Source organism: Amblyomma mixtum, chromosome 6, assembly GCF_055824585.1.
Source record: "Amblyomma mixtum isolate Tamu chromosome 6, ASM5582458v1, whole genome shotgun sequence".
Lineage (NCBI taxonomy): Eukaryota > Metazoa > Arthropoda > Arachnida > Ixodida > Ixodidae > Amblyomma > Amblyomma mixtum.
Genome location: NC_143017.1, coordinates 158,690,265 through 158,717,572, shown reverse-complemented (window position 1 = coordinate 158,717,572; position 27,308 = coordinate 158,690,265). Strand labels below are relative to the sequence as shown.

Genomic DNA, 27,308 nt, shown 5'->3' with positions numbered 1-27,308 from the left:
TGACATGAGAAGTGAAAGCGCAATTTAGCGAGTACCAGCGGCACCGACCAAGGTAGCCTACGATCGGTAGTGACCTTGTTTGGCATGTAAGTTGATTGTTCTGACTCTTGTGTATGTCGATGGTGAAGTTGGTTATGATTAACGAAACCACTAGGCACATTAGGTCGGTTCCTCAACTTTGTTTGCCGACTTGCTGCTTTCCTGCGGCCTATTAGGCCTTTCCTTGTGTGTGTGGTGGTCGTTGCCCTATATTGATGTAATGCCGTCAATATTGGATAGCCTCGTGAAGTAGCCCTTAGCTAACTCTGTCAGCTACGGGTAGTAACTGTGAAACGCGTTGCCTTTGGATGCCGCTATCCGCAACGCTGCTTGAACAAAAGAAGACAAGTGACCGTGGTGAGTTTCATGATAATCGTAAGAGATGTCATGCCTGCCTTCCCAGAAATATTCGCTTACTTTGTGATTATTCACTAAGTTATCCGCTAACGAAATCGCATGTTACTGCTCTTGCAAAAACTGAGTGACGCTGTTAAAAAATGAGGCATCGTCGGATGCTGCCGTAGCAGTGACGTATGTCCCACTCTTTTTGTGGGAGCCTTGAACCGCATCGCAAGGATTTTCCGGGCAAGACTTCTGGCGTCTGACTGGCGGGAACGAGCAGTGCTCCAGCTCGAAGGTCTCGACTACACAGTGGAGCACTTTTGATTGCTATGTCTGTAAAACTATGAGAGATGTTGCGTAGGTGTTTGTGTAGTGCGCACTAACGGGACCTTGGCATTTTGCCGTGCTGTAAACGTGCCAAAGACAAATTGAAGTGCATTGGCCATTTCGTGGGGACGGGTTTTTTTCACGGTAACTTCAGAAAAACAACTAGCTGCGTCCGCAAAATGCGTGGTGCCGATAATTTATGCAGTAAAACCTGGCCCAACCGGAGAGTCTGCAAGGCATCAAGGTGATTTCTGCGCACGTTTTCAGATGCTAACTACGTAATGTGGTATAGACAGGAATGTAATTATGCGCTATCATGTCAATCGTGCGTTGTCTCCTTGTCCCCAGCTTGTGTGCCTGTCTTGACGGTGGCCGAGGGCCGCGCCAAGCATGAAAGGTCCAGGAAGGTGACATAATGAAGACCATGGTTCGTACTGCCGGAAAAGAATAAAAGGTAACAAATACAGCATCCTACATTCTCGAAATTTCATGTAAACTGTTGCTCGCACAAAAGCTGTACAGTTTCGTCCCCCTCCCCCCTCCACCCATTTTTCAATAGTGATCATTGCAGTTAAAAGGTGTGTTTACGAAAATGTCACTTGCTTCGACGTCATTAACTTCTTGTTTAGGAAAAAGGGTAAAGACGTGACTAAGGCCCAGTAAAGCTACTGATGTGCCATGACAGAAGTTTCTGTTGTGTTGGATGATGCGTGTTTAACTTTGCTCTCACTGTTTAAGTTTTTAAATTGGTTTTTGCAGTGTCAAGCGCTGCCGCAAATACAGGTGTTGTAGAGCTGTTGCCGACCGACATGACAGACTGGAGCATTCCATGTAAAAGTTAGGTTGCTGTGATGATATAGTAAACATAGAAAGCCCTGCAAATAGCGCTCATAAATTACAAAAACCATTTGCTTCAATTGAAGCATCAGCAGTAATGCAGGCATTACATGATCAAGGTGTCAAGGAAGCATGCTGTAAGTTAACTTATTTTTCATGAGATGAGGGTTTCGTGGACTGGATTGAATTTGCAGTTTAGGAATATTTGAAAAAATTGGTTTTGAGGGAAGGAAATGGCACAGTAACTGTCTTGGGTATATCCGTGGGCACCCAAACTGGGACATAAAGGAGGAAGTGAAAGAAAAAAAGCTGCCATAGTGGAGGGCTCTGGAATAGTCTCGACCGCCGAGGGATGTTAGCCATGGGCACCTTTTTGTGTTTCGCCTCCATTGAAACGCGGCCGCTGCGGTCGGATTCGAACATGGGTACTCCAGCTCAGTAGCTTAGCGCCCAAACCACTGAGCCACCCCAGCAGGTCAGGAATATTTCACCGGCACTTAATTTTTATAAAACGCAAGCGGCAGGCTCTTTAGTGCTTGCATTTTTCTGTAGGTGTACAAGCTTTCGGAAGTTGCAGAGGTAGTAATGTGGCTCTGCGCAATGCCTCATTTTCGCTCTGCCAATTGTGAAAGGGAGTCATCAATAAATAGAGAGCAAACATACTAATGGCTCTTGTTCATGGAAAAGGACAAGTTCAGAAGTAATTAGAATGCATGCTGAATTGTGCAACTTCAACCACGACCCAAGCATCTGCTTTCGCTAGCCTAAGCTGTCAAAAGCTGATATGGCTTTTCGTGCTCATATATTTCACAAAGAGCTACTCAGCATTAACAAGCAAGAATTTTTAAAAAGAAGTGAACAGAAACTCAGTTAAAGGGACAGTGAGAAGAGCTCTATTGATATTTTTTTTAAAGCAAAATCCGGTAGTTCGGCGTTTCATGGCTTTGTTGCCACTTGGCCGGCAGCGAAAGATGCATTTACTTTTAAGAAATTTGGATTCAAAGTTGAAATTTCAAGTTTTTCCCGCCGCTCTGATTCAAACTTGGGATTCTCTTATGACGACACAGGACTAAGTGACATGAAACATGACGTGTACATGACGTAACGCAGACTCCGTGATTTCTGGCGGCCAGCAGTGCGGCCTAGCAGCAGCCGAAAAGAAAGCTACCGCCGGCCGCACGTTGAAGGCATCTATCGGCTATTGCGGCCGTCGCTACCGTCGCTTCGTTTACGTTTGCACCGGCATTTTGCCAGCGTTACGATGGATCCCGTTCTCGAAGTCGTCAATGAAGTTCTCGCAAATAGACAGCTTTAGCATACCGTGTACCTTGTTACCGTTAGCGGAATACCTGGCGCCCGCCTACCGCCGGTGAGCAGGCGCTTATTGGTCTCGATGCTGCAGGCGCGCGTAGCTGCCGGGTACGTGGCGCCATCTGGCGATGTCAAGGAGATTTGCGCATACATTGGCTGCGCCTCAGTGATTCGTGGCTTCTCGTGCCCTAGTGTTGCTAGGACCATTGGTTCTAGCAACACTGTTTTGTCCTATGACGTCATCACGCTTGTACTTGCGAGTTTGGCCTGTGGCGGCGATACCTGTATTTTGGTTCTTGCTCTTTTCTACGTTACAAGAGCTTTGTTGTCAGTATGAGTGGCGTTTTTGCAATCAGGAGCTGGTATTCTGTCGATACAAGCCAACTTCAATTTCTCCTCAGTGTCCCTTTAAGAAGATTGTCCTTGTGTTGTCAGCACCCACTGAACCTGTGGGCTGCTCATGTCCTCACTGAGCTGTAAGGAACGAAAAAAAGCTAGAAATGACAGTGCATTTTCTTCAACAAAAGTGTAGCCTACTGGAGGTTTCTATTAAAGGGACACTGAGGAGAAATTGAAGTTGGCTTGTATCGACAGAATACCAGCTCCTGATTACAAAAACGCCACTCATACTGACAACAAAGCTCTTGTAACGTAGAAAAGAGCAAGAACCAAAATACAGGTATCGCCGCCACAGGCCAAACTCGCAAGTACAAGCGTGATGAGATCATAGAACAAAACAGTGTTGCTAGAACGAATGGTTCTAGCAACACCATGAACCGAGAAACCATGCATCACTGAGGCGCAGCCAATGCATGCGCAAATCTCCTTGACGTCGCCAGATGGCGCCACGTGCCCGGCTGCTACGCGCGCTCCTGAAGCATCGGGACAAATCAGCGCCTGTTTTCCGGCGGTAGGCGGGCTCCCGGTATTCCGCTAGCGGTAACAAGGTACACGGTATGCTAAAGGTGTCTATTTGCGAGAACTTCGTTGACGACTTCGAGAACGAGATCCATCGTAACGCTGGCAAAACGCCAGTGCAAACGTAATCGAAGCGACTGTAGCGACGGCCGCAATAGCCGATAGATGCCTTCAACGTGCGGCCGGCGGTAGCTTTCTTTTCGGCTGCTGCTAGGCCGCACTGCTGGCAGCCAGAAATCACGGAGTCTGCGTTACGTCATGTGCACGTCATGTTTCACGTCTCTTAGTCCTCTGTCGTCACAGACGAATCCCAAGTTTGAATCAGAGCGGCGGGAAAAACTTTTTCAACTTCGAATCCAAATTTCTTAGAAATAAATGCATCTTTCGCTGCCGGCCAAGTGGCAACAAAGCCATGACATGCCGAACTATCGGATTTTACTATAAAAAAAATATTAATAGTGCTCTCCTCAGTGTCCCTTTAAATTTTCTGCTTCTAGTACAGATAAAAACAACGTGCAGATGCGTGAAATAAAATTGTGGTAAGGCAGAAATTTGGGCTATTTGGTATATCGTGCAGTTACCAAGCAGTTATCTTGCCTTTGCAAGATAGCTGCTGGTCCTTAGGGTAACGGAGTGGATTCCAAGAGAAAGCAAGCGTGGCATGGGGTGGCAGAAAGTTTGGTGGGCGGATGAGATTTAGTAGTTTGAGGGGTTATGGTGGCCGCTGCTGGCACTGGGCAGGGTTAATGGAGAGACATGGGAGAGGTCTTTGCCCTGCAGTGGGCATAGTTAGGATGATGTTGATGTTGGTTAGGTGAAGTTTGGAAATTCACTGGGATGGCATGGCCGTGGCTTTTGTAGGATAGGGCTGTGTGAAGGTCAGCGAGGGAGGTCTTTGTGCTTCAGTGAATGTCTGCTGGCTGCTACAAATGGTGATGATGAATGCCTTATAACACCACAGAGCGATTTCTCGCTCCCTCTATACATTGAAAGTCATTCCAGGTTAACGCCTTTCTTCTGTTATTGATGCGTGACAATGTGGAGGAAATGCCATCCATGTTACATGTAAACACACAGTAGTTTTCTTTCTTGCTTTTTTACTGTTTTCTGCCAGCTCATTCCACTTTGGCTCTGTTGTGGCTCACTTGCTTGTATTTTTTCATCTTTGGATTGCAGGCAAAGAGCAAGATGAATCGAGATTTGCTCGGAAAGCCAACCTTTGCCAGTGCAGTTGGTGAGACCTTTTTCTTTTTTTTTTTTGCTACATGCTGTTGCCAAGTGTAGCTTTGAAGTCTGTTAGTGACAATGCTGAATTCATGCTGAGCAAACCTAATGTTTGCTAATGCAAATAACATAAACAAGCATCATAAACAGTTTCATACTCGTGTATCATATGATGACGCCTGTGGATCGGGTTGTATTTCCATGGTCCATATCATTTTGCTTGATGCAGCCCTAGAGGAGCTCATGAATGCTTGTGTCTGTCTAGAAACTGTTGTGTAGCTGTTGTTGATTCCAACAACAGATGGTGCTTTCCAAGTCTCCAACGTAGTCGCACGCTCCTCACCGATATGCTTGCTACCAACAAGCTGCTTTAGGGATGCAATATAACCAATCGCGATGAAAGTGCTCATGGTAGCAGGTAGTAGGCTGGCCTCCTCGTCATCGTCCTCATGATTCCTGGCAGTGCGAGAGTCCTCGCATTTCGCATGCTATTATTTTTGTCAGTGTATGGCTTTCCTATTTCGGCGTCATCATCCACACTAATTAAAGTGCACTGAAGAGGAATCTGAACTCGTCTTTTTGCCGCGGGAACTTGATTTACACGTTTTGAGCATTCTTAGAAACTTCGATTTATTGCCGTGTGTGGCTGATTTTCCTAATTAAATCGAATTAACGTCCGGCTCCCGCCTTTTTTTTTTAATTCTCCCTCGTACGGTGGGCGTGGTCAACCAACGCGTGGAGTGCCTTGCAGCCAGCTCCGTGGAGGCTTTGCTTTCGCTTTATTTTGTTTCTTAGGTTTCCGTGAATAAATAGTTTAATTCGCAGATAATATAGCTACAAAATAAGCCCGCAGAAATAAAAATGCGCGCGGTCTGTTTGCTTCTACGGACTACTACGTATTACTCCGCCGATGGCAGAGCGGCAAGCCGCCGCAGGACTGGCTAAAAGGCACTCCACGCGTTGGTCGACTCCGCCCACCGTACGAGGGAGAATTAAAAAAGAAAGGCGGGAGCCGGACGTTAATTAGATTTAATTAGGAAAATCAGCTACACAAGGTAATAAATCGAAGTTTCTAAGAATGCTCGGAACGTGTAGATCGAGTGCCCGCAGCAAAAAGACGAGTTCAGATTCCTCTTCAGTGCACCTTTAAGTCATTCCTGGCGACATCGGGTCACATCAGCTGCGCATTGACGATGTGTTACCAGGGGTAGGAAACTTCGGTTAGTTTCGGTTTCGGCTGCTTCAGTGCACCTAGTGACTGGAGGAGAACAAATGTTTGAATAGGAATAATTCCTGCACATGCACTCAGCGCAAGAGGCTACGGCAGTGACCGAATTTTCAGAGGCACTGCGAAAACTAGCTGTTCTGTTTTTGCCGGCGGTGGTTTAAATACTGTCTAGTGGTGAAATTTTTTTTCAGTTGGGTTGTCTCTGTTCGCTATAGGAGAAATCTGCGCTTACGTGTGGATTGCCTGCACTATGGTATCGGGAAGCTTCCTACCTTTGGCATTGCCACAAATCCACATGCATCCAATAATGTGGCGTTCGTCTCTGTCCTTCGTCGTTTCTGTGTCCCTTAACGCTGCCTCACGGAATAATTCTTGATGCACTCCTTGATCAGTTCCATCCACTTTACCTCATCATTCCATGGCAGGGGGCAGAGAAATTTGAACTGGAACGTTGTGGCACCTGGTCAATCAATTGCTATCAGTATGCGCTGGTGATGTGTTGAGACAAGTGAAATATTTAATTTTTAAGATAAAAGAATGTATTCGTATGTGTTAAAAATTGTGGCAGACATAACTGTTAGGAATGCTTCCATGTTTTGCGTATTTAATAAGTAAAGAAAATATCACACGAAGTTTAGAACTATATAAGTCCAAAACCAGCAAAGCAGTGCATGCAGCCCATATGAGAAGCGTAAAGGCCGTAAAATGAGCAAGTAATGGACAAATATTTTAATGAATCTTTGTTGTTCAAGAACCTTTACATTTTTGTACATATGCAACGGCCAGGGAAAAAATCTTAGAGGCGCTGTCTTTTATTCTAGTGTACTGCGCAGCAGCAGCTGTCATTGGTCATGTATTGAGAGTAATTGCACCGAAATTTTAGCCGCAACAGCGAGCACATGTATAAACGAGGGGTTCTGCAAAATATGCAAAATATAAGAATAATAAATTAATTGAAGTTCCCGATTTGAAAATCTAAAGCACGACTTTTGAAACCTCAGTGCAGCTTTCGCGCCAAAAGTTTGTGGGAACTTTATACCCATTAAATTTCGGAATTGAGATGCGTGGCTCCGTAGACTTTGCGGCCGGTGCGAGATGCCGCGGCGAGCCCACTTGCCATAGATAGGCCCTTGAAATTGCGTTACGTTACTCCAGGTGCATGGGCGTTGTCACGAAATCCAACCCGAGTTAGCAGTGTTCGCGCCAAAATGTTTTTTCTAGTCTGAAAAAGACTTTGAAGGTGATGAAATCCAGAATGACTTCTGGTGCCGGTGGTTGTTTTGGTCAGCGGTGTGTGACAGTTCAAAAAAACTTAGGGGGGGGGGGGGGGGGGGGCTGAAGCCCCATAAGCCCCCCCCCCCCCCCCCCCCCCCTCCCCCCGGCTACGCCCCTGGTATGTACTATCGGGGACAAAAGTGGCATACTCCACGCGACTGGAGTCAGAGCAATGGAAAACTGCATTTCAACGCCATCTGCAGGCGGCACCTCGGACCCAGACAGCCAATCTGTGACCTTTATTATCAGCAGGCATGTAGCTTGGCTCGTTTTAATGTTTCGTGCTTTTGCTCGCCAAAATGCCGAGCGGCGTTGCAGCCGTAGTAATCTGGTGGCCGTCTTTTCATTTTGTGTTTTCTTTTTTTCAACGCGCGTTCGAGATATGGCTTGAGAGCCGGCGCTCGCACCGTCATGATGCGATCAAATGCCCACGCGTGCGTGGCTAACTTGTCGTGGAAGCAGCGCATTTTTGAAACATTGAAACGAGCCAAGCAACATGCCTGCTGATAATAAAGGTCATAGATTGGCTATCTGGGTCCGAGATGGTGCCTGTAGATGGCGTTGCAACGCAGTTTTCCGTTGCTCCGGCTCCCGCCGCGTGGAGTATACCACTTTTGTCCCCGATAGTACGTGAATTATGCCATGCCGAGTAGCTGGTCTTGCTCGTCGGGCTCGGAGGCAGAAAACCATAGTCACCGCAGTAATGGAAGGCAGGACATGATGCTCTGTACGGTTGTCAAGCACAAGGACCTTCCTTATATATTTATATTTTTTGCCATGTCATGGCAAGTGTAGCTTCTAAAGAACTGTGCCGTGCGAGTCTTCCCAATGACAAAGCCTACCTCCGGTTGCAGCTGTTCATGCTCGTGCACAGAAAGCTGGTAGCGTGAAGCTTACAGCACTTTCCACGAGCACAAGGCAGCGCTCTTCAGCACATGCTTTTTCGACTCCTGCGATCGTTTGTTGTAACTGCAGCTGTTGTAAGCCGGCTCCACTGTACTTCATTCTCATCAAGTTGAAAGGCAAAGATAGAAAGCGGTGCTCAGCTCGCTTCTTCAGGTTACAAAAAAGCAAATGGTGCAGGGAGAGAGAGAGGCCGCAGGGCATAGGTGACCAGATGCCAGGCACGCTGTTCATGACGATCAGCTACTGAAATTGGGCCATTGTGCAGTGGGTGTATGTCTTTTTCTCTTGTGTTAACGGTTTAGAACGTATTCATGAGTTGAGAGTTCACAGTGTGTCATTGTTCCAGATAAGCTGTGTGAGCTCGGTTGGTGGATGTGCTAAAGCCTTCACTTCCTATTTTCAATGCAGGTTCAGTGCTTGTTCTGCTTGTAATTAAATGTCTGTATAATTCGGCATTTTTAGACAGGATGCATGGCTTTGGCAGGTAGTGAGAATAGTGTTCTAGGTTAGAATAATGAGCTGTTTTGATCCGCTTCTCTGAGGTATCATGTGCACGTACTCGGCTTTTTATTGCCTAGCCCTTAGATCTTGCCACTGAGTGGGTGTGATGTTAAAGCTGTCGTGCCCAAGCTATGCCGTACTGGAAAACTATGGCTTATCTCATAGCTCAGGTGCAGCTTCAGAATGTTAAGCCCCGCATACCACATCTAATCTTTAGAGGTAGCGCATTGTGGCAACTTTCTAGGATGTGACTCTCCACTGTTGCCAAATGGCTTTGGTGCCAAAGACATCTTCAATGCGTGTTAACTGGATAAATGTAGAAATTGAATATAAGTGATGAATAAATGACAGGCACTGTAATACAGCCACCATTTTGACTAGAGTGAAATATATCGGTGCAGTGGAAATGTCGGACTGAATAGATAGGGAGACACCCGGAGAAAGTGGGGAATTTGAAAATCTCTTTCTGGTGTGTGCCTTTCCTGGGAGGGTCTTGCACTGCCCGCGACATGGTAGGAGTCCCCCTGTGGTGGGTGAAAGGACTTTTGCTACCTCTCAGCGCTGCAGGGGACTGTGTGAATTGTTACAATAAGACAATAGTTAACCCCCCCCCCCCCCCCCAATCAAGGCTCAGATTGCACAAAACATTGCTCATTTTACGCCCTTAGGGTCACATTGGTGCTGCGATAGTGCCGTTCCGTTTATTGAGGCTGTGATAAGTTGTAGAAACAGAACAATTGGTCGAGTGTTTGGTGATAACGCCCAATGTAGAGTTGATGTTAAATAAAGTAGTAATTAGTATTATGCTCGGCGACAGCTGTTCTTGGTAGTGAAAGGAAGGCTACAGGATCCACAACCGTGTTGTTCCGTCAGATAGTTAGGCTGCATGAAAGCGTGCAAGGCCACCTGGTGCCTTGCTTTCCCCATGGTACAGCTATAGACAAAAGTTTTTGTGTGGGATGCAGATTCACAGAAAAATTTTATCTCTGCATTGCCTCGCTAGCCAGCAAGATGGATATCTCGTCCTGCGTCTGGGTGTTTCATTGGCCTGCTCTGCCTGACTGTGGCGCAGTGAATTTTTTCCCGCAGATCCGTATCCTGCAAAATTTTGTCCATGACTGTAGCTTCACTCTTTTGCTGGCGTAGATGGCAGCGTCTATTGAGGATTCTTGTAACTAGATGTGCCTAGCAAATTCATTGTAATCAAGAAACATGACTTTCAATTTTAAAATTTTCCAGGTGTGTTAGAAATACGCCTTATTTTTATTTTTTGTTATTTCTAAGAAATACTGCAGGCATACCATTCCCAAGCAGGAGAAGTTAATACAATTAGTATAGTACAGCAAAAAGAGAAAGAATACATAATCCAGTAGCACATTGATAATTACAATGAAAAAGCAAACCATGGCAAATAATGAATGTTGGAAATTTGCCATGTTTTAAGAAAACTATCATCTGCAAGCGGGGAGTATATTCCTCTGCATAGGAAGAGAGGGCATGTTTAAGCTCCATAACTTGTACTCCATTAGTGGAAGATATTGTTTCGGAGTGTAGCATATACTCAAGCGCAGCCGCATGGCTATGGTTGAGAGCTATGCAGCTTTCACAGAAACTGTAGTTGAAGGCCAGAACGAATTTTTCTTGAGCTGTGAAATTTCTGTGACAGTTGTACGGCTTAGCCTTATGGCCGTAGTTGGGTGGATGCTAATAAGTTATCACTGTCTTATAAAACAATGTTCTGACTAGCACTGATGCTCCATGTTGCAGCATCAGTGCCATTTGTTGTGTTCACTTTCATGGTAATTGCATAGTGTGCAAGTATACTTTTTCTAAATTTCTTCCACTGCAGCTAGAGGTTAGAAGGTGCGTATGCTTACTTTGAGCATCTAGATGTCAGTGTTTGTATTTGCCTTATAGTTTTGTCTTGATAGAATGCCATTCAACATTGGTGTGTGCAAACTGCTATTTCTTCTGTTTCTTAGCCTGTGAAAGGTGATGAAAAGGAAACACAAATCTAGCTTTGTGCAACTCTGAGCACTCAGTGCTGTTCATCTCACAGTAGTGCAAGACAGAAGCTCTCATGTTAAACTTTTTTTTGTTTTTTTGGCTGACATAGAGCACAAATTGTAATAGTACTGAGATTACTGCATTACTGGATAATTAAACGAAAAAAGACCCTAATATCCATGTTCTACCTTTATATACCGTATTTACTCGAATCTAGGCTGGCCACGATTCTAAGCCGAGACCCGAAAGTTGAAGGCCACAGAAAAAAAAAAAAAACTTACCTCGATTGTAGGCCGGCCGAAAAAACAACTGCGAACAAGAGGTACAGCACGCAAACGACATTTATTGCCAGGAACCCGCTCAGGCTGATCCCGGGCTGGCGTTTGGGCGAGGAGACATATGCAACGCCAGCCCGGGATCAGCCGCCGAAGTCCCGCCCGGCTGGAAGATTTGACGACTGCTCTGCAGCGAGTATAACTTTCCGCTTGAAGGCGGCACTATAATGGCACCGCCTGTTTGGTGCCATGGTGTTGGTGATAAAAACCACGCACGAAAACTTCACTGCTGCGAATGTGCTCACGCCACCGCACGAGAACAGAACAAGGCCAAAATGGCAGCCAGTGCTCATGTGTGCTTTGATCAGTATCGGCTACGGATAGCAACGGCTACGGGTAGCAACGGCTACAGTGCTGTCTTTCGTTGGCGTTTTGTGGGGGCGCCACCTGCGTGCTACATTTATTCGTATTTTACGAATACGAAACCCTGAAACGAAATCCTCGAATCTAAGCCGACATAAGAGTTCTACATCTCGTTTTTTTTTAAAAACTATCGGCCTAGATTCGAATAATTACGGTAAGCTGGCTGCTTGTTGGGCATCACACATTGTTGAGAACAGAAGCATTTTCATACTAGCGATACTAACATAGCATGTATATGAGTTAGCTCTTCAGAATGCCCGTGCTTACTGTACGCATTGTTCTCCGTGCAGCGAGGCAAGTTCCAGGCCGCACTGAGCAGCGCCTGCTACCACCTGGCACAACTCTTTCCTGCACCCCCGTCCCGACTCAGATGAGCCGGAGCAGACATGTGACAGTCACATTGGATGGGACATCAAGTGCACGAAACCTGCTGCAGCAACATGCTGGTCCTTACGAGAGCTCATTGCTTCGACGTCAGCTGAACAAATCTTCGGTGGCCACAGCAGCGGCAGCACCTGCCAAGGCTCAGCCATTTCTTCCCGAGCGAAGCCTACTTGCCCAGCACCTAACTCAGAGAAGTAACGAAGCGAAAGGCGCAGGGGTGGCCACTAGCGAGAAAGTGCATATTCTGAAAACTTCAGGTGGGACAGTGACGGTGCGCTCTCTCAGCCCCATCGTGACTACACCTAACAGCAGAGTGCAGACAGATCAGCCTAGAGTAGCTTATAGCTCAGTGCTGACAGAACAGTCGCGGGCAGCTCGCAGTGTCAACCACAGCTTCCCTGGAGCTATCATACAAAAGAGGATGCCATCATCACCAGTCGCAGGCACACCGAATGTGCCAAGGAAAATACTACCCAAGCCCGTGCACAGCATGTCCTTCTTAGCCAATGGGGGTAGGTCGCTTCCGAGCACCACAGTAGTTCCTGCTCAGGATGTGACTGCAAGAATGAAGTATACAGAAGTCAATGCACCCGCCACTTCAAGCGATGTGATCACAGGTCTCAAGAACATGGCTGTAGTCCACCCACAGGTGCGGCCTGCCCTGTCTTCTAAGCCTGTCACTGCTGACGAATTAGCCAAAGACACGCAGCTTTCAAAGGCAGCCATCCAGAACATGGCTGTCAGTGTTGCCCAGAAACTGGTGCGGCCAACTAATGCCGATGCCGCTGCTGCTGCTTCTGGGCGACAGTCCCATCCAGAGCCAAATCGGGTTGTCCCGGTATCAATTCAGAGAAGCATTCCCATGACTGTCACACAACGCATGGATGAGGACGAGAACAGGAAATCTAGAATGTTCTTTGTTGACCTGACTGAAGCCGCCGAAATGGCTGCGTTAGCCAAGCAGGCTGCTCCAGCAGTGAGCACACCTAATGAGACCAGGGTGCCCACACCTCCTGCTGCAAATGAAGAGCCTCTTCCACTTGAGGCAGGCTGCCTCCAGGTGCCATCAGGGCTGAAGGTAGACTTCATCAACCTGGATGACCTGCTCATTGGTGACCTCAACTACCTGGCAAAATACTTTGGCCTCAGCATACTGGAGCCCTTGTCGATGGACGACATTGCCTACAAAGGGCTGTCAGAGTGGATAGACATCTCGGATGAAGCCGAGGTGGAGAAGACTTTTTCGCAGCTGGAGGAATTGAATGGGAGTCCTGGCCAAGAGCTCTGCTGGGCAAACCGACTGACAGCGGACAGCCCGGACATTGCATACCCTATTGTGGTGCCAGAATATGAAGAACTAGAAACCACTGGCCTTTCAGCGGACACCATCAAGCCCACAGTGGCAGCAGAAGTTGTGGAGGGAAAATCGTCGTCATCTTCGTCATCATCGTCGCCAGTGACTCCCAACTACAGTCAAAGAAGTGCCAGGGAATGCAGTGCTAACAAGAGTCCCCTCATCTTGATTATAAAAAAGGGTGCCAACAGTAGTGCCTCTAGTCCGGCATGGCAGCTGTCTCCATGCAGACAAAGTGCTTCCAAGGACTCGGAAGAGTCCAAGGCACTGTTCTTCACCGCTCTGAACCTACTACCGAGTGCAGGCGAGCAGCTGAGGAAGCTGCGCAAGGGAAAGTCAGCCCGTGCGCTCGCTGTGCTCAAGGACAAAGTGATGTCAGAGTATCTCAAGAACCACTATGTGCCGCTGCACCGCGTGCAGGGCATGTACCGGTACCTGTTCAAGAAGGGTCACCTTCGGGAGGGCAAACTCACCTATGCCTGCGAGGTTTACCGCAACCTTCGCAGCCGCGAGAACAGGCCAAGGGCATCTCTGGTCATCTCGCGCTATGACGATGAGGGTGAGTCGTGTAAACGGTGATTATTTCTTTGTTCTATTACAAACTACTGATTGTCATAACATTGTGCCTGGTGCACTCTGTGAGGCTTCGCCTTCTGTGTCTTCAGAAATCAAAATTGCGTGAGAAAGGGCTGAGGGAATTCTTGCGGGCATTTGAAAGTTGGCTAGAGTCCACTCTTGACACGAATTCTTTTTTATTATAACACAAATCCTAAATGTCCTATCCATTGAATAGGGTGCTGTTGTCTGAGTACTGCGATACATGTTGTCAGGCCACTGTGGTGATGACCATGATAACCTTGTTAGCGAAAGTAAAAGAAGTCACTTTATCGTCTGCATTGGCAGATTTGTGTTATTGTATTGGCCTTCTCATAAAAGCATATGAAAAATTGGCTGATGTTGTTCTTTGAAATTGAGTTTCTGGTGCTTGCAGTACAGTCTGTGCAAAACCTGAAGGGACACCGAAATTATTTTTCTTGTTTCAAATGCACTGACTCAGAGCATGAGTTGTGTGTGGGAATCGGAGGCCAGGTTTAAGTGCGCTTTGTAGAGCCTGCAATTCATGAAAAACTTTTACACATCGAAACTCTCGGCTGATCAGGGTGCAGCGTTGCACACACATCCACCTATGATTTGTGCACTGGCTTAAGCGGTGTTAATTGTTAACGAATACAAATGCAACTTAATTGCTTACAGTTCCCTCTGTACCCTTAAAGGGGCTCTCAAACGCCTTGCATGGAGAACACATCAACTCGCTTGATCACTGCATTGCGTTGTCGTGAACACCTGAGCGAAATAATTCGCTTCTGCACGCAGCAGAGAACCCACCATCACGCGCAAAAGCTTGCAAGCTAGTTCCGGTGACTTTTTTATGCTTACACCCTCCTCTGTTGCTCACTCAGATATGGTCAGATGGTTCAGAGATGGTTATTGGTTAGATTCTTTCGGACGTCAGGCAGCTAACATGGCCGTGGCCAGTAAACGGCATAGCCCCGGTGGGTCATGAAGCTCCGCCCCCGGCGGTGAGGCCGGCTGAGGAGCACTGACCTTTCAGTGTGCAAAAAAGAGAGCGGAGAGAAAGGCACAAAGACACTTCAATTCAGATTTTTACGGCAGATAAATCAGATTCTACAAAAGCGCATAAAAAAAAATTTGCTGGAGGATATTCATGAAGCAGTGTCCTTTACTGCAACTGGAACTTTATTAGAGCTCCTATAATATTTTTGCTGTAGCCGTGAGCTTCATTTCATCCAAGTTTGCAGTAGACTTAAAGCAAAATGGGCTTGCATTTTTCTGTCTGCCCCATTCGTAGATGAGGCCACAAACTGGAGGGTTGAGTTGTATCACGTGCTGTTCACACGGTTTTGCAAATGACTGAGATCATAGGAAAAAAGTGAGCATGGCAATAAATGTGGAAAGATACTTGTCTCCTGGCGTCCAGGAGTAGATCGTGCTCATGCAGCAGCATGACGTGATGTCCATTGGGCAGAGAACAGTCCTAACCACCTGGAGTATGACTTCAGGAAAGTTGTGGGTATATTTGAGTCATGCATATGCACACTGATGTAGGATGTTAAAAGCATTTCTTGAGAGGAAGGAACGTTAGAGCAGAGCTTTGCGCGCTCAAACAGCTCTGTTGGATCAGACTAATGCCATTTCAAGGGTTCCTAAGGACTGTTGTGTTGTTGTTGTTAATACAGGGGACGGCAGCTGTTGGCGGCTACTGCAGGTGTCTCTGTGTTAATGTAGTTACGTATGTTGCGAAAATTCAATAAAAAAGAATTGGAAACATACTCCTATACTGGTTTAACCAGTGGGTTTAACCAGTAGTGCACTATAGTCATCTAAATTTACACCCGTGGAAATTGCACAGCTGCGAGTTGTGACCATATATTGCTTGTATGCATGGGCACTATCATGAGGGTGAGTTGTGAGGGTGTCCATGCATACAACAAGAATCTCAGCCTCACGCAGTGAGGTGACAGTAAGAAAGGATCAGTGCAGGAGAGCCAATGAAGGTGAGGGAGGGCAGAAGTGAGTGAGGGAGTACAGCATGAGGGGTAAGGATAAGGCAGCAAGTCCCAAACTAACTCTCGACAGTTGCCTGCATCATGTTCTTGTTGGTGCACATTTCAGTCTTCTACTATATAAGCATAGTAGCCTCGAGAAACAAAATTTCTTAGAGCTGAAATTTGTTTTGCAACGGAGGCAGTCCTCTTGCGCATTTATGGTGGCCTAAGGAGACGATGTCTACAGCAAGGGCAACAAAGCAAGCACTCTGGTCGTTTTGTTGGTTGTAGAATTGCCATAATGTCTAGGTGTTCGGTTAGTTGCCTGAAGTAATTCAGGGTACATAATAACGAAGTATGAGCGTGAGAGGAGAAGTTAAAATTAGGGAACTTGCGTGCTGTTTTATTACACTTGCAGCTGCTAGCAGGGTTCTTCGTATAAAAGACAAGCGAAGAGGAAAAGCATGGTAGCACTCGTTCATGCAGAGTACTATTGTGCAGGGTCAAGACGAATAAACTTCTTTTGTTATGATCATTGGCCTTATACGAGGACATTGTTTTCATGCTTCGTATATTGTTTTTAGCGTGAAATATTTATAGGCGGCATCAATGAAAGAGGGGAAGGGAGTTTAATGAGAGAAAAAGCTAGAGGTCAACATGATGCAAGTCATGATCGTCTGGGGTAACTTAGCATTCTGATCAAGGAGAGGGTAGAAGCAAAGGCTATGTGGAGAAAAATAACTGTGAACATAAGGATAACAATTGGATGAAAGTGACATAGCTTGCAGGCACTACGAGGAAAGGCTCACTTCAGAGTCATGGGTTGCTTAAGTTAAATAAATGTTCCGTTTCTCTTGTTCTCATGAGAGCCTCAAGTCCTGATGGTTCCTTTGTAAAATGTCCTCAACTGCCCTGACTGTGTGGCCAGTACAATGTTGGTCTGCTCAGGGTCTTGAGATAGTTGTTTCCAACAAAGTCATTTTGTTCAGGCATATCTGAATGACCTGCAATATCTATTGTGCTTGCACTTAGTTTAAATCTCTTTATTGGCCCAAAAAAGAGAAAACGGAAGTGGCTCTAGCATGCTGCATCAGCCAGCATCAGGTGGAGGAATGAGAGGTTGGGTGTGCCTTGGTTGACGTAGTTCGAAGCTGATTTTCTGGAAAGAGCTTCCTTCCCACACCAACGCACATTTTGTTGTCCTCTGTATGTCCCACTCTTAGGTTCTGAAGTGTCTCCTTGGTAAATGAGGTGGAACTAATAATAAGTCTACACAAAACCTGAGTTAGTGTGGCAACCTTGATGGTAACAGTTGCTGCTTCAGATCTTGAAATATATTCAGGTGTTGAACTGGTTCAAGTACTGAAACTGCAGTTTAGCAAGCTCCCATGATTATTCCCATGCACAATGTCTTGGCCAGCACAAGCCCTCTGTCTGCTTGCTTATGCAAGTTACAGACTCCTGGCCACAAACGTGACAGCATGAAAGCAGTAAATGGATGCTAGAGCATTCCTATATATGCTGACTGAACAAGGTTCTAACTCTTCTCGGAATGTGCTTGGTAGTTTGTTTTCACTTTCTTTCTACGAGATAATGTGGCAGCACGCCCAGCATTTCGCAAATAGAATTTTTCGTAACCTGCTGTTGGGGTCTCCCAGGACATAATCAGGATATGAAAATGTGTCGCTTGCCTTATATTTAGCACAATTAGCGTGTGGGAATACATGAGGGATGTTGACATGAGGCATGTGTTCATGTGAACACTTTGCGTTGAATTATCTAACTTATCGGGCTCAATGAAACAAAAACAAAAATCTTTCACTTACCATGTCAGGGAAGGGACTTAGGCAACATGGCGTTAGGCTTTTTATGCATTAAACAGCACCAGTGGTTGGCACTGCTCATTTGATAGAACATTGCTGAATGAGGTCTCATTTTACTCACTCTGGGTATCTTGAGTGCTCACAGTGATGTCTAGTATTCAAAACTGTTTGTGAAGGCTGAGAACATCTAGAATTTCTTTTGTAGCACTTGCAACTGCAGGGCTTGTTTTTTTATGTTGTGCAAAGGACTGGAAACCGTTATTGCTCTGTGCAGTGATGTGTTGCATCATATCAGAACAGCATGACTGTGCAGGACATTGAAAAGTATTGTCACTAGGCACCAAAATAAGATTTTTAATGACAGTCAATGTAATGCTGTTACTGTGGACAGTTTCAGCAGTTTGAACCTATATGGATGTCTAGAACTTGAAAATAAGCTTGCTTATAGTCGTTTACTGCTGTTTGTATTTATCAGAGGGAATTTCGGTATGCTTCATTTCTCAGTGCCGTTGATGTGGTTTGCATGGCTTTTGAAGTCGCACATTTGGACATTCTTGGCTTAAATCCATGCAGTGAATGACAATATTTCTAGTCTCCAGATCCATTGCTCCAAGTTATGGGGAAGCATGTTTTCTTATCACAGATTTTGTGGTTTAGTTGTAGCACGATTATATATGCTTGCATTTTACATTTTCTACAGACATCAAAAGCTTCCAAAATATGAGCACCATATATTATAATGACAACCAGTTAAATGCAAGCTCATCTTGTCTCTATACAGATTTTATTCCAAAGAAGAATCAAACCACTTCTCCAGGCTTGCTGTGGCATTTGAAGAAGAAAAAGGCAAGCTCCAAGTATGGTGGGTATCCACAGTAACCCTTGTTTTTCCTGTTGTGCTGTGAATGTTTTGGCAGTGCTTTGGCATCAGGTGCACAATTTTCACATCTAGTGTCATAGATATGGGTGTACCTGATGCACTTGGTAACTCGGAATGCTCATCAAAGTATAGTATTGTCACTCAGTGTTTTGCCAAAAGAAGGTACACCCCCCCGTCAAAAGTATACAGCCCAAGGGGTTTACTTGTGAGGCCTGCTGAATGCCTCATTATGCAGCCTCAGTGACCGTAACCTCTCAAAAGAGGAATGGCATCGCGTCCTCAACACTCCTAAGCTTTGGACTGCTAGACATGCTAGGGAGCCCTGCCATGGAGCTTAGAAGCAAACCACTTGGGCTATATACTTTTGACGGGGACTGTACATTGCATAGAAAGAAAGGCATTTCGTTAACTGTTCCAGCCCTCCACACCTTTCAGCAGCCATTGGATGATAGACATGATATCTTCTTTCTGTGATATAAGTGATATCTTCCTAGTCTTGCAATGACTGGAGGTGAAGTAGAAAAAAAAAACTATAATGTGGCAGTCTTATTCTGTGTCCTGTAGGTAGCGGTATCTGCATTGAAGGGTTGGATTCGAATTGAGATGTAGTTCGTAATGGCGTGGTCCCTAACTTGTACCTCTTCCTCCCGTTAGAAATAGATGAAGATTACGTGCCTCGCAAGAGCCAAACCAATGGCCAGAAGATTCGGCGCAGCCTATGGGGTCGGCCAAAAGGTTCCTGGAGGGCAGCAGCTGCCACTGAAGCTAGGAGTGGCAGGAACAGCAGCAGCAGCAGCGCATCTGTCGAAACTTCTGCAGCCAGCCAAGCGGAAGTTGAAAGCTACGGCCCGACGCCATTGTACAAGCTGGAAGCTGGCAACTGGACACCAAAGTGTGCCACTGACGAGGAGATTGGTCAGTGGGACATCTGGGTCTCGGAGAACTCACTCGAGAGCAAGATGTCGCGCCCCATACCGATGGTGGTTCTGACTAGGATCGAAGATTGCCATGCAGGTGGGCTGTGTTCACTGAGTGAGAATGCTGGGAGAAAAATCGCTGCTGCTTCGAGTAGCTTGGTGCCACTCGCATGTTGGCATTATGTGGTCATCCAGAAAAAGAATGGACTGTTGTCTTTGTGCGCTTGTTGAGTCTCTTGTGGTGGTTGTTTTAAGCATGAAATGCTTTTAGCACCTGTTGTCAGCGCATCGTGGGTGACCTTGTTGCTAGAACAGAGGAGAACACGGAGGCGAACCTAAACAAACTTCGGCAATAACCCGCCGTGGTGGCTCAGTGGTTAGGGTGCTTGGCCTCTGAGGCGGAGTTCCAGAGTTCGAATATCATTGACAGCTGTGGGTGAAATGCATGCATAGTGTCTGATGTCAGCAGAAAACGGATTTGGCGGCATTGAAACTAAAATTTGAAGTCTGGAAATTGATTGTATTTCTCTGACGACGTACAAGAAGAGGGGATGTAATGCAGGAAGTTGTAGGACATGGCTTGAAGGCTCAGTGCACCAATTTCGATGGCGAATTTTGCTTGGAGATGTGCAAATAGTGTTGTTTTTTTTTTTGTTCAAACGATTTCGAAGCAAATAGTAATTTCCTTCAAGTAATTTCGAGGAAAAAAAGAAAGGTCAAATGGCACAATAAGCATTTTCAAAATTATGTACTTCTATAATGCACAAGGTCGTTACGTAAAAATAAAAGGGAGAGCTGGTGCGGTGTCTCAGTGGTTACGGCACTTGACTGCTGACCCGAAAGACATGGGTTTGATCCTGGAGGCGAAATTCTGGAGGCCCATGTACCGTGTGATGTCTATGTCAGTGCACGTTAAAGAACCCAGGAGGCCGAAATTTCTGGAGCCCTTCACTACGGTGTCCCTTATAGCCTGAGCCGCTTTGAGACATTAAACCATCATAAACCAAACCAAACCAAGAAAGGGAGAGGGCATTGAAGCTCTCTGCAGAAATGGCCATTGGAAATTGGGGCAGCGGTGCCAGTTTATTTGTGAGGTACAAGACCTATGTGTGGAGCCTCTGACTGCTGCTCTTAATTGCGATTGCATCGTTGTGCAGCAGTTGCTTTTAAGGGGTGACTCTGTGGCATCTGCTAGACATATGCTCACTCAACCCAGCACAATAACACGACAACCACATCTCAACCTAGTTCTTAGAAGCAGGCTTCCGCTTGTGTTTTTTTCTGCCGCCCACCTTATTATTTAACTTTGGCTACTTTTTTAATGACAATCACATTTCCTTCTACTAGCCGAGCTCCAAGTACTGCCGTTTGCACGTTATGTACTGGTTGATAAACGGTTCACGCCGACAGAAATGCCACATTAAGTCACTGAAAAAAAGTCAGTCATTCTTTTGTCTAAAATATTATTCGCCGAGAAAAACACTGAAAAAAGTTTGCTGAATTTAAAAAAATAAAAATAAAAATGTCCATCCTCTAGTTATGATTAAAGGAAAGGCATAGTAGCTGTCTCGCTCTCATAGACACTTTGATTGCACTGCACTGTGATGGGAGGGATGAAGGAAGGAGAAATGCGGAGGACTCCAGATTAATTTCAACCAACTGGGATTCTTTAATGTACTACTCTGACATAGCATAGCACAGGGATGTCTTCTGTGTTTCACCTTGCCGAAATGCAGGGAGGACGGCTGGGATTTTATCTCGCGAACCTTTGTTTAGCAGCCGAATGCCACAGCCACTGAGCCACTAAAGTTAAGGTTTTTGTCGACTGACTTCATGATTCGTGAACTTATGTTTACAGTTGTGGGCTGAGTGGACTGTCACCGCCAGTGATAGATTGCAAACTGTAATTGCCTTTGTTTATTAACCCTGCAGAGGCTTCTTTGGAAGTGGAACCACCACAGTGCACACAGGTGTCCGAGCTGTTCTGCAACCGGTGTTCCTACAGCTGCCTCAACAAGACTTCTCTGGTGAACCACTTCTCTACAAAGCACGAGGGTGCGGATGTCTCCTTCAAAACTGTCGTCATCAGCTGCCGTGGTAACAAGACTGCCCCTAGTACTAAATGTCAAGGTGAGTGGTGGAGAGTCATTTGATGAGCTCGCTAAATTTCTATGAAATGGCACTACAGTTTGTGCGGGGACGTCACGGCCGGCAAGTATAGCTGTTGAGCCTAGCTTGGGTATGACACTAGTGCACGTTAAAAAACCCCAGGTGGTCGAAATTTCCAGAGCCCTCCACTACAACGTCTCTCATAGCCTCAGTCGCTTTGGGACGTTAAACCCCATAAACCTAAACCTAAACCAAACTAGCGAGAAGCATTGGGTTTATGTCTAACATGCGTTCAAAGCAAGCATCATGGCACTTGCCGCAAAAATGTCAGGTAAAGACGAATTCTTGCAGTGATTAAACACCTCTGTTTAACGAATCAACGGGTGGGCAGATCTAAGCTGAGTGGGTGAAATTTGCGATGGTTATTGAAAGCAGTAGTTGGGCGAGTTGATATTGCTTCATCTTGTGCAAATAGTGCAACGAAGCAAAGGACAAGAAAGAGTGATGTTAACATGCTTTCTTCTAGCTACACTTTGTTTTCTACATGGCAGGCAACGCTGCGGATGCTGCAGAAGCAGTGTGTCCACAAAACCATGTTACTGCGCCACGTATCATTCATTTTACTTGAAACCTCATTGAGTGTTGGACAAAAACATAGAGCAATATGAAATGAAGTGGCAGCTTTGAATTTCATGGTCGAAGCAGTGAGGCACTCAGTGTTCGTGCCCTCTGGCCACAATTTTCACTGAGCGTGAACTACTTTTTAGGCATGGATTGAGTAAGAGCAATTTGCGCTGCCAGTCGCGTGTCATACTGCCACATGTCATTCGTACTACTCGAAGTCTCAATGAGTCGCAGGACAAAAATGTGGCAAGAGGTAAAGCGAAGTCCTGGAGGTGCGATTCACGGCACTTAATGTTTGTCGCAGTGAAATATCCCTGTGTTCACTTTGGTTGTATGGAGAACTATTTTTTGGGTGCAGACTTGGCCTGCATGTGTGAACAGGCGTACTAGCTTTGGCAGCATTGACTGCTATGTATGAAACGGAGTATACTTTCTATTCAGTAGACCAATGCAGATTTATTTACACAGCAAAGTGTGCAAGTCTGTAAAAACCAAAATCTCTGCTGTAAAAATTTTAAAAAATTAATTTTTAGCACTCAGTAGGAGGGGAAAAAAGCATTTTGCAGTTTGTATTTTTCCTTCCTAGCCTATTCAGACCATCTGTCAGGGCTGTAACTGGCAGTCAAAAACAAGCGAGAAACTAGCCTTGCTAGGTGTGATTGGCATGCACAATGGAACCAAGGCTTTGATTAGTAGTAGTGTATCATGTGACTTTTCAAGGCTAATTGTCAGCCGTTGTTCTTGATAAGTCCTTGTTTCTAATACTGTCTAAGGCACTTATATTCACAGTTCAGGTTATTTTTGCAAGTCTTCTAGCATGAAAAAAGTCGCTGCACAGTTTAAAAGCAGAAAAATTAGGTAAAAAAAAAAAAAACTGCAAGCATTTTCCAGTGAGCAGTGTCATACTGAAGTAGATGGTAATTGTACAACAAGTGCTTTTAATTGAGAGGCCAAGCCTGTGAAATAAAATTGCAATGGTTCATACATTTGTGCATGTTAATTCAGTTTGCATTTTTAAGCCAAATTGCACATTTAGGAAAACTGTCGTCGTACTGCATAGCCAGAATTTACTTTGAAGGTGCTTCCTGGATAAAGAATTGTCAGGAACAAGACTATGCACTTGTGATGCTCAGTTGTTATCGAGCGGTATGGCGCATCGAACAGTGAAAGCAGTGAGGAACACTGAGCCCACTGCCCATCACGAAAAGCAGAGAAGTGGCTCAACACAGTGGCACCTGAAGCATCAAAAGCGGTGAAGGAAACCGAGTATGCCGCGCATTTAAGAAAAGCAGCTTCCAGTGGGAGCTGCCCAGACTGTGAGAGCATCCAGAGAGAGACTATGCATGCTACGTAGCTCGAAGAACCGAAGCGGGTAAAGGCCCTGGCATATAACCAGTGTGAGGCTTCTACCGCCTATAAGCTCTCATAAAATGCTCTGCGCCTTTCCTGAATTGCATTTCAAACTTATATTTAGTCTCAACAGTGAGGGAGACTACGGATTTTTTTTATCGCGTGCCACACACTGCACAGCAGTGAAGTATTGCAGTTTTTGAGGTTGGAGCTTGGCCTTTGGCTCTGGAGTTTAGGGTGATCAGTTAAGCCAAGCTTAAGCTAAGGAAAACGCAGCGAGCTATGGAAAGAAAAACGATAGGTGTAACATTAAGAGATCGGAAGCGGGCGGAGTGGGTGAGGAAACAAACGTGGGTTAATGACATCCTAGTCGAAATCAAGAAAAAGAAATGGGGTTGGGCAGGGCATGTGATGCGAAGTCAAGATAACCAGTGGTCCTTAAAGGGCAGCTGCAGCACTTTTTTGAGAATTTCGCGATATTCAAAGATTCAAATCTATGTAGGCTGTAGGTAAAGCATGCCAAGTGTTTTTACACTAGCATTTAAAATAGTGACGTAATCGACCATTGAATTTTGCGCTTCTCTTCAATGCAGCGCAGGCATGCAGGGAAACTTAGCGTGACGTCACGGAAGGTATGATTTCAAATTACCGCTGTCGTCCGCCACACCCTGCCCTGACGCTTTAGACGCTGCCAAACAACTCTCAGCAGGGTTCACCTTCGGTGATGTTGCCTTTTTTCTTCAAAGCAGGCATTTGTGCGTTGGAAGTGTGCCGATACCTTCGATGACGTCATCATGCAGCCCCCACTTGTCGTTTTGCGCTGCGGAGAAGCTTAAAGAGCGTCCGGATTTTAATCCCCGATTACTTCACTATTTCAAGTGCTAGCCCAAAAAGACTGCGCATGCTTTACCTGCAAGTGTCACTCAATCGACCCTCTTAAGCTCGTTGATTTCTAAAACCTATGCAGTTTCCCTTTAAGGGTAACGGAGTGAATTCCGAGAGAAGGCAAACGTAGCAGGGGGTGGCAGAAAGTTAGGTGGGCGGATGAGGTTAAGAAGTTTGCTGGGATACGGTGGCTGCAACTGGCAAAGGACAGGGTTAATTGGAGAGACACGGGAGAGGCCTTTGCCCTGCAGTGGCTGATGATGATGATGCATTGTCTTTTGTTTGACTTTCTGGTTGCAGGCCCGTCGACGTGACCGCACGGGATAAAGTTAGGCGCCGTGTTTTCTGCACTGTGTGTCAGCAGTGGCTCGACTTCTTCTGGCAGCACGCCTTCCTCTGGTGCTTACATAACAGAGACTGCGGAGACGCTTGTTGTGACCCACTACACTGCCGGTTAATTATTTATCATGAGTGGTCGTCATCTCTAGGACATATGTACTGCGTTGAAAATGTTGTCGTTAGCTCTTTGCTGCTGTTAACCAGTCGCGTCATGTATGCACTTACATATATACTTTGTGTGTATCACGGTCATGTGCTTGTGTGTGTTTTCTATGCTGTGAAATGACAAACATGTTCTCTCTTTAAACGTGCATAGACACCAAATTTTTGGTTGCGTGTTGAATGATGTGTAAGACAGTAGCATACATAAATCACAACGTTTAACTTGTCCTGCAACCAGTAAATAATTTAATATTGCTATTCTTTCCTCATGAGGTTTCAGTTTCAGCAGTCAAGTGATCACTGTGACAACAAGCTTAAAAGGGCCTTGAAATGATATTGATGGTTATATTCTAATGCAACAAACCTGTAGAGGCGGTCTTTGTGAGTAGAAAAACAGCAACATAATTGTTTTGTTGTCTTAATTCGCTGCAGCACCTAAGCTATCCTGTCTCAAGAGCCAGATTAGCAGCAAGTGAAGAAGTTGCCATTATATTGCAGTTTTCCTAGGCCTGACTTGACCTACACTGAAATTTGATGTCGCAGCCATTGTGCAGCTGTTGAAACTGAAACCGTATGCGAGAAGAAATTCGATCCTAAATTATTTAGTGGGCATAGGCGAACACCATGCAGTTATCCATTTATACTAATGTATTGCGACATCATTACAAAGAATAAAACACGTAACCAAAATTTGGTGTCTGTACTCCTTTAACATGAGGGTGTAGCAAGCTTGTGTTTATTGTTACAGCTCATTACCTTATTTGCTATGAGCTTGACAGTAAGTTTATTAAATAGTAACCGCTGCTGTCGGTGCCCAGTCTATGGTGGGAAGTGGTGCAGACTCAGTGGATCTGGTAGTGTTGTATTAATTGTTTCACGACTTCTGGATTTATCCCAATGGGAAAGTACTCCCCCCACTCCCCTTCGATGGCATTGTTCTTAGTTGAAGCCCAGAAAAGCACAGCTTGAGTCGTAATAAATTTCGTCTCATGTCATCATGATCAGATCTATTAACAGAGTTAAAGTTTAGAGCTTCGTATTGCAATACCGACAGTTTTGCTGCCCTCACTAATTAATAATTATTTTCCTAGGAGCTTTCAGAAAATTTTGTCTGACACGCCACGCAGGTCTATTCCGTGTGCATTATGAGAAGACTGAGCTCAAACAAGCAAGGCAACTAAGGAACAATATAGTAATGTTATACCTACTTACCATGGTTGGGAACCCCTGGCACTCTGCATCTGACCACTAATTTTGCTTGTGTTATTGTCACTTCAGGTTATCGTAATTACCCGATTCTTACGCACAGCTCATGTTCATGAAAATTTGAAGCCGGCTTTGTGCGGAACCCTAAAGAGACATTCACATCTGCTTCCATGTGACTCCTTCTTATTTCTTCGCTGTCATCGCAGCAAGCAGCTAATGTCTTCTCATGTGCGGCACTCTTGTGCGACTTGGCTGACTGCAAATGGTCCTGTAGTTTTGGATTCCGGCGTGGTGCATACCGTATTTTCTGGTGTATAAGACGCACCCTTGTATAAGACGCACCCACCATATATGCAAGCTGTCATTGAAAAAGTTCGTATATAAGACGCACCAGTGTATAAGACGTACCCCAGTTTACCCAGTTACGCTAGTGAGGCTTAATAAACCCGCTTGCGCGACCATCGCGATATGCACCGTACCTGTGAGAAATTTTTAAGCAACGCTAAGTGATTGAAAAAGGCAACACTCACGCCATACCCGCCCACGTTTTAGCAAAAAAGAAAGAAAAAACGAATGAGCTCCCCATGAGTACATCTTGTCTTGGATTGTCTTGACAATGGCGAGAAGCGCGATTGTCGCCATCTTTTGGCATTTCTCATTACTTTTGCTTGGGGCCTCCGAAACGGCCGCACGTTTGTGCTCCCGAAGACGTCATCCCTGCCGTTTTTTGCTTGGGGCCTCCGAAACGGCCGCACGTTTGTGCTCCCGAAGACGTCATCCCTGCCGTTTCATGATAAAGTTCACCTAAAAAAAGTTGCGCACGGCGGTTCCGGTATTGAAGCATTAACCGTGTTGCAACCACGTTACTGGTAGCGATATTTTTTCGGTGAAAAAAGCTTGAGCATGAACCCGAGTAATCTCTCAACCCGGAAACAAAACGAAAAATTCGCATATAAGACGCACCCTTGTATAGGACGCACCAGCAAGATTTTTGAAAAAAAAGCCGCGTCTTATATACCGGAAAATACGGTACTCGATCTGTTAACGGAAGTAATGTCACTAACCGGCAGTTTTCTCTTGCACCACCTGCAGCTC

At 45.6% G+C, this 27,308-nt stretch overlaps 1 protein-coding gene across 2 annotated transcripts; it reads left to right on the top strand.

Moving 5' to 3' along the window:
- On the top strand, window positions 1-26,945 carry LOC149340961 (uncharacterized). 2 transcript variants are annotated; one of them, XM_089549901.1, is made up of 8 exons: window positions 1-86; window positions 1,057-1,162; window positions 4,951-5,008; window positions 11,904-13,910; window positions 18,523-18,603; window positions 19,276-19,635; window positions 21,471-21,668; window positions 24,807-26,945. In XM_089549901.1, the coding sequence occupies exons 3-8, from the start codon at window positions 4,963-4,965 to the stop codon at window positions 24,818-24,820; spliced, it is 2,706 nt and encodes a 901-aa protein (XP_089406027.1). In that variant the 5' UTR covers window positions 1-86; window positions 1,057-1,162; window positions 4,951-4,962; the 3' UTR covers window positions 24,821-26,945. The 2 variants fall into 2 exon arrangements, with proteins under 2 accessions (XP_089406027.1, XP_089406028.1); XM_089549902.1 differs by lacking the exon at window positions 1-86 and adding an exon at window positions 97-396.
- The last annotated feature ends 363 nt before the right edge of the window (window positions 26,946-27,308 follow it).

Bases quoted from the DNA above. Each gene is read 5' to 3' on its own strand.
- LOC149340961 (XM_089549901.1), top strand. From the start codon at position 4,963: ATGAATCGAGATTTGCTCGGAAAGCCAACCTTTGCCAGTGCAGTTG. The intron at 13,911-18,522 runs GTGAGTCGTGTA...GTCTCTATACAG, and splicing joins CTCGCGCTATGACGATGAGG to ATTTTATTCCAAAGAAGAAT. The intron at 19,636-21,470 runs GTGGGCTGTGTT...TTAACCCTGCAG, and splicing joins GATCGAAGATTGCCATGCAG to AGGCTTCTTTGGAAGTGGAA.